This window comes from Rhagoletis zephyria, unplaced genomic scaffold (genome assembly GCF_001687245.7).
Source record: "Rhagoletis zephyria isolate East Lansing unplaced genomic scaffold, Rhagoletis_zephyria_1.1 Rzeph_scaffold_07036, whole genome shotgun sequence".
Lineage (NCBI taxonomy): Eukaryota > Metazoa > Arthropoda > Insecta > Diptera > Tephritidae > Rhagoletis > Rhagoletis zephyria.
The window spans coordinates 3,564-17,845 of record NW_016164119.1 but is presented as its reverse complement, the minus strand read 5'-3'; the positions used below and the strand labels follow the sequence as shown (position 1 = coordinate 17,845).

The window sequence follows — 14,282 nt, the reverse complement described above, 5'->3', positions numbered from 1 at the left end:
ACAATTCAATAACACAAATAATATACTAAGCAAATTTTAATATAAATGATTTCTAAAGCATGCTGAAAATTTTTAAAGTACCCTTATCCGCAATTGAGGTTTTCGAATGGCTTCAGCGCCTACCTGCTTGCAATCGATATCTGCCTCAATGCGGTAGGTGCCATTATCTGCGGGTGTAGCACCTTCTAAAGGCACTTCGTTAACTTCTCCACCAGCTCTCACACGGATGACGCTGCCTCCCTCTGACCCCTGGGCTTGCTTTAGCTCGAGCTGTACTTTACGCGGCAGCGATGTTCCCTTGCCAACAAGTATTTGCGCGTTTGATTCATCATTTCCGTGCCAAATCAGCAAGTCCTCTTCCACGTAAATTCGCTCTTCTGTCGCAAGTAAGTCTTGCTCCAATGGGGCATGAAGGAAAGTTGCTTGTCGTGCACATCCTATAGCAACTACCTCGTCCGCAGAAATTGTCGAATGTAACTGCGCATCTGGGAATCTTGTTGCAATAACAGATTGCAGTTTCGGGATACGCATTGTTGCACCCAGTAGCACAATTGAGTTGATACCTTTTACTTCGCTGTGTTCCACCGTAGCCCGCTCAACGCAATCATTCAATGTCTGCATAAAATTGTTAATTACCGGCTGAATAAGGCTTTCAAAACGTGCCCGTGACATCTGAGCATTGAAGTCCACACCGTCCATTAGTGAATCGATATATATTTGGGTTGAGGGAAGAGTTGTTAATATGTGCTTGCAGTTGGAAGCCGCATTGCGTATCTTTGCCAAAGACCGCCGACTTTCATGCGGATCTAATTTGTGTTTTTTCTTAAATTCCTCGCAAATGAATTGCACTAACGCATCTGTGTAATGCTGCCCACCGATAGGAAACGGTCCATAAGAGTCTAACTGCGTGTAGAGGCCGTCCCTCACTGCATATAATGCAAAATGACTGTTCAAACCACCACATTTAATAGTTAGCACGTATTGCGTTTTGTCCGCATTATCGCCATTTGTATTGCTTTCGGATGCGTCTTGCTCGCCTACACCGTAAGCAAGTATTGCAGCAGTTGGCTCGGTTATAACCTGCGCTACATGAAATCCTGCCTCTTTCGCCGCAAGCGCTAATTCCGGCCAAGCAGTGTTGGGATAATAACTTGGTATCGATAGCACTACGATGGGGTCTTTTTCAGCAACGTTATGATATTGACGTGCTAGCTCCAGTTCCGCCCGAAAGAGGGCTACCTGTACATCGAATGGCGTTAATTCCCGTACATTTTCCTTTACTTCATCGCTTTTATCATCTTGTATCTGACATTTTAACTGGAAAGTATGACTGAGAGCATCATAATCGCATGGCAGCTCCTTAACTGCTGTTGTGAGTCTTTCCTCATCCAAGTCTCGTGGCATTAATAATTGGAAACTATTGGCTACAGCTTGCTTCGGACGTGTAGCCATTTTTTGTTTAGCAGTCAAGCCACATTCGATTTCTTCCTCGCCATCCCAAAGAAGGCATGCTTGCGAATTGCGATCACCCTGCTTGTTCGCAATTACTTCAGGTTTCCCATCCGCCTTAACGTGTGCAATGCACAAGGTGCTGTTCCCAATTTTAATACCGAATCTCGGCCACATTTTCTTTCAAGAATCAAAGGAATTTATTAAATTTTATGTTTAGTTTCGTGTTGTACTTTACCAAAAGAGCGCGTGTTCTCAAAAAGTTCTCGCCAAGTCGCATGCAATTTTTTTGACAGTTGTGAACAATTCCAGAGTCGTTACAGATATTAGGGGGAGCCGTAAAAACCAATAATGAAAAAGTGTCATGCATAGTTACTAATAAAAGTCCGATATCCTTAAAACTGCTGAGAGATAAGAGCGTGTTAGGCGTGGCAATATTTTCAAGTTTTCCAGCCAATTCTCTTTTGTTGTTGCCCTCCGCGTTCACACAGAGCAATCCTTTTTTACACAATTGCTGTTATCAGCTATGAACGGCCAACTAGAATTAACTCGGTGCCCTGCCCCCTTCTTCGTCACTCCCTCTCACCACAAGTAACGAGTTGCCGCAACAAAAGTTTCTCTGTCTGAACCTAGACTAAAGCTGAAATTAGTCAAGAACGCAGAACGTATACTTACAGGTCTATTTTGCGCTGGTAATAAAAAGTTTGTAACCGGTAAATAAAGTTCCTGTCAATTTTTAAACCCTTTTCGTATTCTGTGTACTCTTGTAACCGGTAAATTTTGTTACCATCTCATAAGCTGGTAATAAAGTATTGCCCCGTGAAATATGCAATGCCAGAATTTGCACAATTCTTCATAGCTGAATTGCTGAATACTTTAACTGCATTACCAACGTTCCCAGAATCGCGGTGACAAGAACTGGTAACATTTTTTGGTAATAAAAATTTCCGGTTACAAAATCTTCGGTAACGTGCAGAATAGACCTGTTAAACGCAGAATTTTGTCTATTACTGTAGCCCTCAGTGTTGCTTACCACAGTGTTGCCACTCATCAATGCCTTTTCATAAACTTAGCTTTTCAACTACAATTTTTCATGCTATAATAGATCGTAACTAAATATAAACTACTTAGTTTTCAACAAAAAACCTTATTCAATAGTAAATTTCAAATATTTTAAACGTATTTTGAATTGGAAATTGTCCCTTTTTTACCATCTGCTAAACTGACGAAGTGGCAACCATCTATAGAAGGAAGAAATCAGGTGACACGGAAAAATCTAAAGGTTTCTGCGCTACGGGATACAACTACAGAAAAATTCTGCGGTGTTGAATTTTCATTTACATGGCGCTCTGGTAAGACAGATCGTGTCTGTTGCCTCGGGTTTAAGTACCAATAGCTTTACGTTCTTGACTAATTTCAGCTTAAGAAATGTTTACTGCTGGCAACTCCTGGTTGAAAGAATAACAACAAATTGGATTATAATGAGTGTAAAGTGACCCTGTACTTCCGGTAGTTCATTCCAATGACTTCCGGTAGTGCAATCCAATGACTTCCTTTAGTGCATTTTCCAATGAATTGACGTTTCGCTTTGTTTGACATTTCGTTTTATCCTAAAAAAAAAGTGGAAATTTGCGCATACCAGTTTGCACACAAGTTGCGAAGAAAGAAAATGTATAGAACGGCAAAAATAGTTGTATTAAATTATCAACATTAAAATTGTGAAAATCATTATCAAAACAAAAATTAAAAGCGAAAAACACAAGAAAAGGGATAAAAAGTTAAACTTGGAGCTAAAGTTATAAAAAGTACGCTTGAATATAAACCTCTTTCGAGAGATTGTGTGTGGTCCAAATTCGATAAAAGGAACCATTGGATGATGGGTGACTAGTGCAGGAAGCGGGCGCACCACCCACCAAAATATTGTAATTTACCTACATACTTCGTGTGTTTGCCATCATAGCAGCAACAGCGATTGCGATTCGTCATCATCGATCAGTTCGAAAAAAGACGAGTGAATCGCATAGCTTTTAATTGCTTTCAATATTTTACTTTCAGCTCAAACATTCACCAGAGTCACTTGACTAATTTGAACTCACCGCTTGGGTCAATCAATCGAGCACCGGGATAGTATTAGAAAATGTAAAGTAAATTAGCAATCTTCGAAATCATGGGATCCCAGTCAAAAGTTCCAACGTAGTTTCCATTTTCATTGTTATTCAAACTGAATACATTGGGTACATATTGTTCAAAACGTAACGCCGCCGTCCCTTATAATACGCACTTACATATCTACCTGGAGTAGCATACTTGCAAATGTACATACATACCTAATGTATGACCTTTCGTACAGCGCTTACATTTACAACAGTTACTGCAAGTCTAGAAACGAGTACAAAGGGATAATATTTCGTTTCTAAAAACACAAATTGAAATTCTGGTAGAAGGAAGTTGAGTATTTGTACCCGTCTACATATTTCTACTATCGAGTCATGGATGACAACCTTAGCAGGAAATCTTCTGAATCCTCATTAACCACAAGTGGAGAGTATGAAATTGTTTCTGACAGCAATATTACAACACCCATTGAACAGCAAATATCGGACACAGGATCCGTTTTAGTTACGCCGATGAGTAGCAAATCACCAACGCTAAACATCGCTAACAACCGCAATATTACTGATTTGCAACACGCTATGACTGACGCTTTGAGAGAACTAGATGTTAACTGTGATGCCTCTTCAACTGGTAAGTTAATTAATTAATCATTTACATAAATAGAAATGCATCCATTACTACAGGTAGACTGACAAAGTGCACCACTTTAAAAATGTAGGTTTAGATTGCGGAATGGGGATGTAGATACATATGTATTTGTATTTATTTCGTTCACTTGTACATTAAGCTGAAAATGATTTGGATATAATGATACCAGTGCATATAATATAATATAAAAAATCTTTAATGTTAAACATATATGTACATATGTACATATGTATAGGTTCTAGCTGCAAAGGTCACTAAGCACTATGCTACTCACGTGAATAACATCATTTTATTATGGAAATGAAAATACATTGGTTCCTAAGACACAATTACTTACCTACTACATATCTGCGACGTGAAAATGATTTAATACATGTGCATCCCTATATGTATGTTAAAGTTTTATTTCTAGCTTGACGATGTCAATGCCTTTATTTGCTTCATTGTGATAGACATCTGTTTTGCTTATTCACTTATCAAATGATTTTAGTAGCGGTGTTTGTCGTAGCATGCATAGTTTTGCATATATGCAAAAAATACCTGTTTCTGCATATTTATTGCGAATATTTTAGTATACTTTACAATAAACGCATAGAGTTTTTGCGTATTTCTACGTTTTATGATTTGCAACCATTTAAATTTAGTGCGAAATCTCTTGACAAAAAATTACCTATACTTTTTTTTCCAAATATTCATCTGAATATCTTCTCGGATAGCCAAGCAAAAGTTATTCGAGGTCAAAGTTGAAAGAATGTTGAATTTAACTTTGAACTCTAATAACTTTTGACCGAGTTGACTTATCGAAAAATGCCTTAAGACCTTTTTTGTTCAATTCTCTACTCCACTATTTCAAGACCATACATCGTACAACGTATCGTTCGTTAAATATAAAAATCAGAATTAAAAAAAAATAATCCTGTGTTATTCTTATAGAAATCGATAAGTGCCTTGCGGACATTCTTAATATTAATATTAAGGGCCCATATTTTCAACAGATTTTGAAAATTTTTGAGTCAGGTCGTTTTCGAACTGTTAGTAATTAGGTATGCCTATTTTTATTTATGTATAGAATATTTTAAGATTGTCTTCTTTCTCCGCTTATCTGTGAGGACAATGTTCGGTAGATAAAAAAAACTACTACTAAAAACTAAGTGTAAAAGAACTTAGTTAATTTTTTTTTCTAACCACTTACAAAAGTAATTGTACGTTGGACCTAAAAGTGCCCGATAAGATGCTGAAAATCATAAAAAATCCCAAAATTTCCCGAATAGTAAAACTCAAAGAATTCCGTAATTGTTGTTACATTATTGATATTTATCAAGAACAAAATATCAATTTTTTATTGTAGTTGTTTTATCAGTATCCAAACTCCCCAAAGATTTTTTGGGTAGTGATGCTATAATGATACATATCGAGCCCTAACCGCCAAAATAACGTAAGCGACATTTTTTTCAAAATTTTCTTTTTGATGCAGAAATATTCCTAGAGCATCTAGATGCATTTCTGCATCAAAAAGAAAATTTTGAAAAAAATGTCGCTTACGTTATTTTGGCGGTTAGGGCTCGATATATTTCTATGCAAATACCCACGTCTTTTAACGTGTACTAATTAAAACAAAGGGTGTTAACGTTTACTNAATGTCGCTTACGTTATTTTGGCGGTTAGGGCTCGATATATTCCTATGCAAATACCCACGTCTTTTAACGTGTACTAATTAAAACAAAGGGTGTTAACGTTTACGAGATAGAGCTTATTTGTGTATGTAGAAATTAAGTCCGAAAAAATACTCCTGCCCAAATAAATTATGGCTTGTGTACCATTCCCTTTGAGAACTTACTTTTATTGCTTTGCATCAAGTAATGTTCGCGGAACTCCGAGTGTACTGTAATATGTAGTACATATGTGAAATACTCTTTTGAAAACATTCAAGCCAATCCAATTTAATTAGATTGCGATAAATACTTTTTTCGTTTATTTATTTGTTTACATTTCGATCAGCTCTCCGTTCCCCGTTGACCGGAGGTAGGGCTCGCTAATTTAAAATAAGGAAAAAAAAACAAAAACAAAAAACAAATTACCAAACAGCTGCTGACAAAAAAGAACTTCTGGTTTCAAAGCAACGTCATATGTCGCGATAATAACGCCTCTCATTTTCACAAATAGGGAGCATTTTTTATACCACATGTTAGTAACACTTCAATGTACTGAGTTCACTTACTCATACAAATTTTCAATAATATATTACAGCAGCCAAAGCGGTGACGCTGAGTAAACAAAAATCTTTGACATTACCACTGGCTGGCACATCGAGTCCGGCATTGTTGGTTCCAGACAACGACTGTGAACAACAGCAACTAGTTCTCCCCAAGATGGCAATGAAGTCGCAATCATTAAACCGCCATCACCCAGATTATGCTATAACACCTAAAAGTGATGACGCGTCAATTTCAGAACATAACCGAGTTGGTCAGTCCGTCTTTTATGATTGCATCGATGCAAGTCCAGGTGGTGTTGGCGGTTGCGTCGAGGAAAAACAAGATGTCATGAAGCCCGAAAAGAATGATACCGACGAGGAAGGTGAGCCTTAGGGTTACTTATTTTGTTTTATTGGTATTCTCTCATTCAAAGTTTTTTGTTCTTTATTTTGTATTTGCATTGTAATAATTTGTACATTTTTAATATCTGCTTTATAACCATTTCTTTGTACAACTAGTTTCAGATATCGATCAAGGTTGCACCATATTTTCTGGAGTCACATATCTAGGAGCAGCAAATATAAATGCACCCAAATCAGAAGTCGACATTTACCGCATAATGAACGAATTGAACAGTAACTCCGATTCGGTGGGGCTTAAAATTTCCGTGAGCATACCTAATTGTTCCGATGGGCTTGTTGTGTAAGTATTTTAAACTTCTTTCGTTAAATGTTTTTCTATATATACAAGGGTGTATGTATATTTTTTCCTTGCATTATAGCTTGCATGATGCTGAGACCAGTTCCATTATTGCCACATATGAAATACAAAGCATTATTTTGTACTTTCGTGGCCCCGTTGAGACCCCAGAAAATGGTTGTTTTGCCTTTACTTGGCTGCATGGCGAATCGTTGTTTCAATGCCATGTTTTCCGTTGCCATATACCGGAAGCGGTGAACCAAGTTAGTGGTGAGTTGAAAGTGGTTTTTTTATTAATTTCTCAAAGCATTCCTTTTTACGTCTTGAATTGTCTACTCTTCAGCTTGTTTTCAAAAAGCATTTCGCACATATCCACCAAGCATGACTTGCAGCTTGACCTCAGCTATTGATAGCAATATGTTGAATTCGATAACATCAGATGTGAGTGGAAATCCACTTAACACCGCTGGCTATGAATTTATTGTGTCATTGGAAATTCGCGAAAAGGTCGCTAAAAATTCCTTTTCGGCGGTTCCTCGCGATCGCAATTGCTTTAAATTGCGTGCAAACACTGATAAGGAAGTGATTATTACGGTTAAACAAACAGCTTCCAATGTACTACAACCGTTGTTTATAGAACGTTGTTTTGGTGTGCTATTGAGTCCTGGCAAGCTAGTACGCCAGGGTGATATGCAACTGATTGATATGGTTAGCATGAGTTACCAATTGCCCAGCACCACTGCCGGTGGTGCAAATGGTAACGGAGGTACTATGGTTAATGTTTCAGGCGATACTAATACCACCGCTGCAGCAGCTTTGCCACTTTGTCTTAATCCTTATATAATACGTGCTGAATGGAAGGCTAACGAAGCTGCCTTTGAACAATTGAATGTTGAGACCTCTAAAACGTTTCTTACTGTAGCAGTGGATATAGTGGTGCGTGGCATTCGCGACCCCGTACGTTTTGTTATTGAGACACCTGTGGTAATACAGTCAGCAAGTGAAATACGTATAATGGACCATTTCATATCGAAGCGGCCAATGACTTTGCGTTTCTATCTACAATTGGAGCGCACAACCGATGAATTTAACTGGAAAGTGAGCTCAATCGATCCATCTGAGGAAATTAATGAACCTCAACAACAGTCATCACTTTTGAAATTTGGAATGAATAATTTATCGCGGATTGTACGCTCTTCATCGATTGTTTCCATTGAGGATGATTGCCCTACCGACTACAGTTCAGATGGAGATGAACCGTTGTTGAGTGGTACAGGTGAAGTCTCAAAAGATTGCTCACAGGATAAATTAGATGAATGGGATCCGATACTAAAAGAATGGGATGGTGAAAAGCGACCGAAAAATTTGCCTCCACTAGTGCGTTTGGGCATACCGGAAGCATTGCGTGAGAAGATATGGCAGAAGTTGGCTAATGTAGAGGGCAAAACCGAAATGCTCGACATGTATAAGATTTTAATTACCAAAGTAAGTAGTCGTGAAACCCCATATTGTAGACAGCATAGACCCTATATACATAATTACTTGTATAGGAAACCAAGTGCGAAACTGTAATACAACGGGACATACACAGAACATTTCCGGCTCATAAATGCTTCAAGGAAACCGGTGGCTCAGGTAAATGGTTCTTTAGCCTTTGTTTGAACCATAAATGAGTTTCCTTTTTTCAAACGCATTCGTTTTATTTACATAGGTCAAGATGCACTTTTCAAAGTATCTAAGGCATACGCCGTCTACGACAGTGAAGTTGGATATTGTCAAGGTTTGAGTTTCATTGCCGCAAGTTTGTTGTTACACGTAAGTTGCAGTATGCATATATCGTTGTTGAATATTTTCCCCTAACACACTTAATCTATTTAGATGCCCGAAGAGGATGCCTTTTGTGTTTTGGTTGCACTAATGTATGATTATGGACTACGTGATTTGTATAAGCAAGGCTTTGAGGTACTCTATTTGCGCCTCTACCAACTTGATCGCTTGATCAAGGATCAATTACCCAAATTGCATGAGCATTTTGCGGCATGTGGCATTGAGACACACATGTACGCCTCACAATGGTTTCTCACACTCTTCACGGCACGTTTCCCACTTAGCTTTGTGTTTCATGTGCTTGATGTTTTTCTACTTGACGGTGTACCCTTGCTTTTCCAAGTAGCTGTGACTTTACTTTCCATTTGTGAAACTGACTTGCGACAACTTGACTTTGAGGGTATACTCAAGTATTTCCGCGTAACTTTGCCGAAAAAATGTCGAAGTCCCAGTCAGGCACGACGCGTTATGAAAATGGCTTGCGAACGAAAAATCAAGAAATTGAAGCAATACGAGGAGGAATTCCAATTAAGAAAACAGCACAAAGAACGTTTGGAAAAAGAGGCACAAGTTTATGAGAATCGTTTTGGAGAGGAACGACGAAAGTTACAAGCGGAAATCGATGAAATGCAAAAAAAGTTGATCGAGGCTAATGAGCGGGCAGTAGAAAAAGAGAAGAAACATACAGGCATTATACAAGATTATAAGCAAATTATACAAAGATTGGAAAATGATACGACCAACTTGAATGAGACGCTTGGAAATGTAATGGTAAGTAAATTGGTCATCAATCAAAGAGACAACATTTGAAATGTGAGAGTTCGAGAGTGAGTATGTTTTTTACTTATTCACAGTGAAACGTCCTTGTGTGAAAATTAGGGTCATAGAAAAATTTTAAACGAAAACAATCATTTATTACCAGTTTTCCGCATGTAATAAATGTTATTACCTTTTGCAGAATATCGTTTCCAAATGCACAAATTGCATACATCAAATGGAGAATACTGATCAGAGTGTGAAATTACCGGCTTTAGTGAACAGAAGCAGCAGCAACATTAAATCAACGCTGCAGAGTTGCAATAAGCAGTCAGCAGATGCACCACTAGGCCCATTAGATCCTATAAATATGGCTACACAACGTATTCGTGAGTTAGAATTAGAATTGGCACAAGCAAAATTGGCGCATGTTGAAGCTGAATGTCGCAATCAAGATTTGAATCATCAATTGAGTGCCACCATCACTGAAATGCATTCCAATCGCAACAGTTGGCAACCGTGGCTATCGAAAACACTCAATTCCTTGCAAGAGAAAGTCTCCACACGCGGTAGTCGTGATGCCGTGTTGCCAACATTCCAATCATATACACAGAATGCATCGGCTAGTGCATCAGCGGCTGGAAGTGAAACGAATTCACCAAGCAGTAATCAGGTATCTTGAATAGCATAGCAGAAATATGCTAGTTGTTGTTGAGGTTTTTTTTATTTATTTATTTTTGCCTATGTTGTTTTTCAAAAAAAGGGCATAAAACGCCAGTATAGTTTAATATACTCGTACGAATTTTCCCTTACATGACAATACATAAACCATTTAACACAGACATTAATACATACATACATACATATATGCATGTATGTATATAACTATATATGATTAAGTTTATATTACATGGACTTTTTTCTTTGTGAATTAAAAGCGATCACTAAGAATTACTTTTATTAACTATCCTAATTTGATTCGAGTTCATTTTATAGATTAAGTTCGTTTTTATCTTTAACATTTTGCTTCGGTTACCTTATCGTACGTTTCATGCATACATTACAAATTCATCGTTTTATCCAACAACAAACACATACATATTTCTTCATTTAAATATTATAATAATTGAATTAAACTTATGTTCACATGAACATTCTTATTTTCGCAATACAATAATATTTTTAGTTAATTATTTTCAATAGTTAGTACGTTCGTGTACATACATACAAACATATTCGTTTAAAAATTATTTTTTTAAGAATTTTGTTCGAAACTTCATATAAAAAAGTTTGGTTACAATAAAAAAAAAACTGTATTTCACACCTTCAAAGTGTTAAAATATGCACTATTATCATTTATGTCATCTTATTTCTTCAATGCCTACCGCTTCGAAGGAGTTTAAAGCCTTCTCAGTTGGCGGCTCCCCGAAATTGCCAGCCAAATTTCAGGCCGCCAAACTTCGAAATAGCATCGACAGTTTGCGTAACATTGTCGTACCGTTGGAGAACAGCGCCGCTCGTGTAATTGCTGTTGGGTCGGGTGTGAGCGCGGGTGTTGACGTGCGCGGAGCTGATCTTTTTCGACAACACCTACAATCGCAATCATCAACTTAAATGTCGACACAAATGCGAAGAACAAAAACAAAAAAAAATAATTAACAAATTTACTAAAATGCATTCGTAATATGCTTACGTGCATTCACTCACACAATTTTAAATTTTGCATACATGCATACTGCAAAATAATTATGGGCAAGAAATAATCTTGTTTTAAGTACGCTGAGTTTGAAAATTTCATAAATGCAAAGTTAATACACATACATACATAAATAAGTAAAGCAAATGTTAATGCACGCGTATATATGTAAGTAAATACATATGCATTTAGGTGTGCAAAGCTGCAGGTTGTGCAAAAAAGTTATACATACACTTGCAACTATTCGAATTATTATTTTTTTATTGCTTTAAGTTTATGCACCACCTCTAAATCATTGAAATTCTCTAAAAGTGAGTGGAAAACTGCGTTTTTAGTTTTTCACTCTGACGCCAGGATTTTTTTAAAGACTTTGAAATTTTAAAGACGTGATTAATTAAAAAAATGATTAAAGAAATTCACTGCAAGTAGAATAAAAATATGCGTACCAAAATGGAAGAAAGGCTTTTGTAGACTAAAAAAATTAAATTTTTTGATTCACAAGGGTATTGAAAATGCCCTTTTATTTAATTTTATTTTTTAAGCTAATAAAGGTATAAGAGAATTTGGTCGAGTGTATTTTAGTGCTTAACATCAAATTTTTCCAAAAATAAGTATTGCAAAATTTCAAGGATACATTTTAGAATTCTTTAAATTTTAAATTTTGTATTTTTTTTTTCTGAATTTGCTTTTTTATTTGATACCCATATTGTTATTCTACATTGTACTGACTTTTTTATATAATTTTTTTTAATTAATTCGAGCGTTTATTTTTCATACAGGAATAACACGTAAGGAAATGAGTTCTTCCCTTTTGAGGTCAATATAATTAACTAGGATCAATTAAAATGCTCTGAACTATGAATACGTTGCTTATACGCAATTAAAGTCGTATGTAAGACTCAGACGAAGAAAGCCAAAAATTTAAAAAGGCAACCATACGTTCGGCAAAAAAAAATTTTCGAAATTGCCTGGCAAAAAATTTTATACTCAGAGTCCTAAACGGCGATTTTTTTTTGGTGCGGTTTATACATATGTACGTATATATGTACATCTATACGTCATAGAGTTTAAGCTTCAGCCCTTTTAAGTAAACTTGAAGTGCAAATAAAGCAATTTGGAAATTACGGAAATAAAAACATAAAGAAATGGATATTTCAGAAAATATAGTAATAATATTAAGGGTATAATTCGAGTTATAAACGAGTTATAGGTATTTCGCATCAAGCTCTCAATTCGTACAAACTTCTGTGTTTCCTTTTTAATATTGCACTTCTTTACAGGCGGCTATTTTTATTTTTTATTATTTTATTTATTTTGATGCGCAACTTATATTTTGTTTTGCGACAGAGAAGCTTGTTAAAGAATGCATAAATTTTCGCGTACTCTAAGTAATATGAAGCATCATAAAAAATGAGTCTTTTTTGCTATTAAAAAAAAGCTTAATAAAAAAAGAAACTATAATTAAGGACAAAACTTTATTAAAAGTGATACATACATATGCGTGCGTTCTACTTACGTGTACGTGTATTTATATAAAGAATTTTTCGAATTTCGTCTGCTTTAAAATAGAGACAATATGTATACATATATACATTAATACATACACACATATGTGCATATCACATGTGTATTTATTTAAAAAAAACTATATTTTATGCAGTAATATAGCTACATACATAATATGTATGTACGTCTATGTATAATATTAAAAAAATATATATACATATGTATGTATAATCAGCTTCAGTGTAACGTACGGCTTCATAACCATCTAACACTATTTAACACAAAAATATTATGAATGGAAGGTGACACATTATACTGGGAAAAAGTATTTAAATTGGAAATCTAATATATGTATGTATAATATACTTAATTGATGGCGCTAGAATTTTAATGAAATAAGACATTTTAAGGACTGGTCCATCTTGTCTGAACGTATTGTGGGGGTTCCAAAATCTTTCTCTACTGCATTTCCGATTCATATTGTAGCAAATCAAATTACATGGCGATGTCGATTTTATTGGTTATATATTGATTTTGAAAAAACCTAAGCGCAAAATAACCTAAGGAAAATTTTTTTCCAAAATTTTCTTTTTAATGCGGAAATGCTGCTAAATGCTTTAAAAGCATTTGTGCATCAAAAAGAAAATTGTGAAAGAATGGCGCTTACGTTATTTTCGCTGTTTGCGCTCGAAAATATTCTCTCTTTTATAAATGGAAGTGAAGTCATAATCACGGCATATTTAATAAGGTAGAAGTGACAACTAGCTGTAAACAGACAAATTAACCCTTTGAGTTGCGAGTGCTATGTTTGCTACAAATTAGCATCAATCGAAACGCATCATGGTGAAATTATACCAGGTGCAGTAATAAGAGCGAGATGAAAGATTTGACACTTATCTTATTTGAAAATTTGCCTTTAAAAATTTTTGTATAAGATAGCCGAATGTCAGGAAAATAAAGCGAGAAAGCTGTTTTATTACTTCACCTGTCACACAATTCAAAATGTTATCTCACAGCACGCAATTGAATTTTTAATGAAAAATAGAAAAGGCCAACTTGAAAAGGGTTAAAAGTTATTCATCATTTGACATTATAGTCGGTGTTCAAAAGAGAGAAATGTCAAAATCACTTCTACCTTATTTAATATACCTTGGTCGTAATCATCTAAGATTTTTCTCTTTCAAAGTTCTTTGAATTTTTTCATGTATTGCTGTTGGATCCAGTATTTTTCAAACATGGCTTTATATGTACAAAGCTTTTCGAAAGCCGGTGCATATCCGATATTGAATTTTTCTAGAATTTGGCAAAAAGCAGAGAATAATAAAAAAAAAATATTTCTTGCCATGACTTTTTTTCAACTTTCGCCCAATTTCCCGATAAGTCAAAATCGA

At 35.7% G+C, this 14,282-nt stretch overlaps 2 protein-coding genes across 4 annotated transcripts; one reads left to right on the top strand and one right to left on the bottom strand.

The window, feature by feature from the left end:
- Nucleotides 1-4: 4 nt before the first annotated feature.
- On the bottom strand, nt 5-1,742 carry LOC108373794 (heat shock 70 kDa protein 14). Its single transcript, XM_017629739.1, has one exon. The coding sequence runs from the start codon at nt 1,624-1,626 to the stop codon at nt 73-75; it is 1,554 nt and encodes a 517-aa protein (XP_017485228.1). The 5' UTR covers nt 1,627-1,742; the 3' UTR covers nt 5-72.
- Nucleotides 1,743-3,082: 1,340 nt separating this feature from the next.
- On the top strand, nt 3,083-11,341 carry GAPcenA (GTPase activating protein and centrosome-associated). 3 transcript variants are annotated; one of them, XM_017629737.1, is made up of 11 exons: nt 3,083-3,371; nt 3,505-4,194; nt 6,460-6,789; nt 6,926-7,109; nt 7,189-7,376; nt 7,450-8,591; nt 8,657-8,741; nt 8,818-8,921; nt 8,985-9,704; nt 9,892-10,362; nt 11,085-11,341. In XM_017629737.1, exons 2-11 carry the CDS (start codon nt 3,939-3,941, stop codon nt 11,301-11,303), a joined length of 3,699 nt encoding a protein of 1,232 aa, XP_017485226.1. In that variant the 5' UTR covers nt 3,083-3,371; nt 3,505-3,938; the 3' UTR covers nt 11,304-11,341. The 3 variants fall into 3 exon arrangements, with proteins under 3 accessions (XP_017485226.1, XP_017485227.1, XP_017485225.1); XM_017629738.1 differs by having other exon boundaries at nt 3,083-4,194; nt 6,463-6,789; XM_017629736.1 differs by having other exon boundaries at nt 3,083-4,194.
- The last annotated feature ends 2,941 nt before the right edge of the window (nt 11,342-14,282 follow it).

Coding starts and splice junctions, on each gene's coding strand:
- LOC108373794 (XM_017629739.1), bottom strand. CDS start 1,626: ATGTGGCCGAGATTCGGTATTAAAATTGGGAACAGCACCTTGTGCATT.
- GAPcenA (XM_017629737.1), top strand. CDS start 3,939: ATGGATGACAACCTTAGCAGGAAATCTTCTGAATCCTCATTAACCACA. Junction 6,790..6,925: donor GAATGATACCGACGAGGAAG/GTGAGCCTTAGG, acceptor TTGTACAACTAG/TTTCAGATATCGATCAAGGT. Junction 9,705..9,891: donor AGACGCTTGGAAATGTAATG/GTAAGTAAATTG, acceptor TACCTTTTGCAG/AATATCGTTTCCAAATGCAC.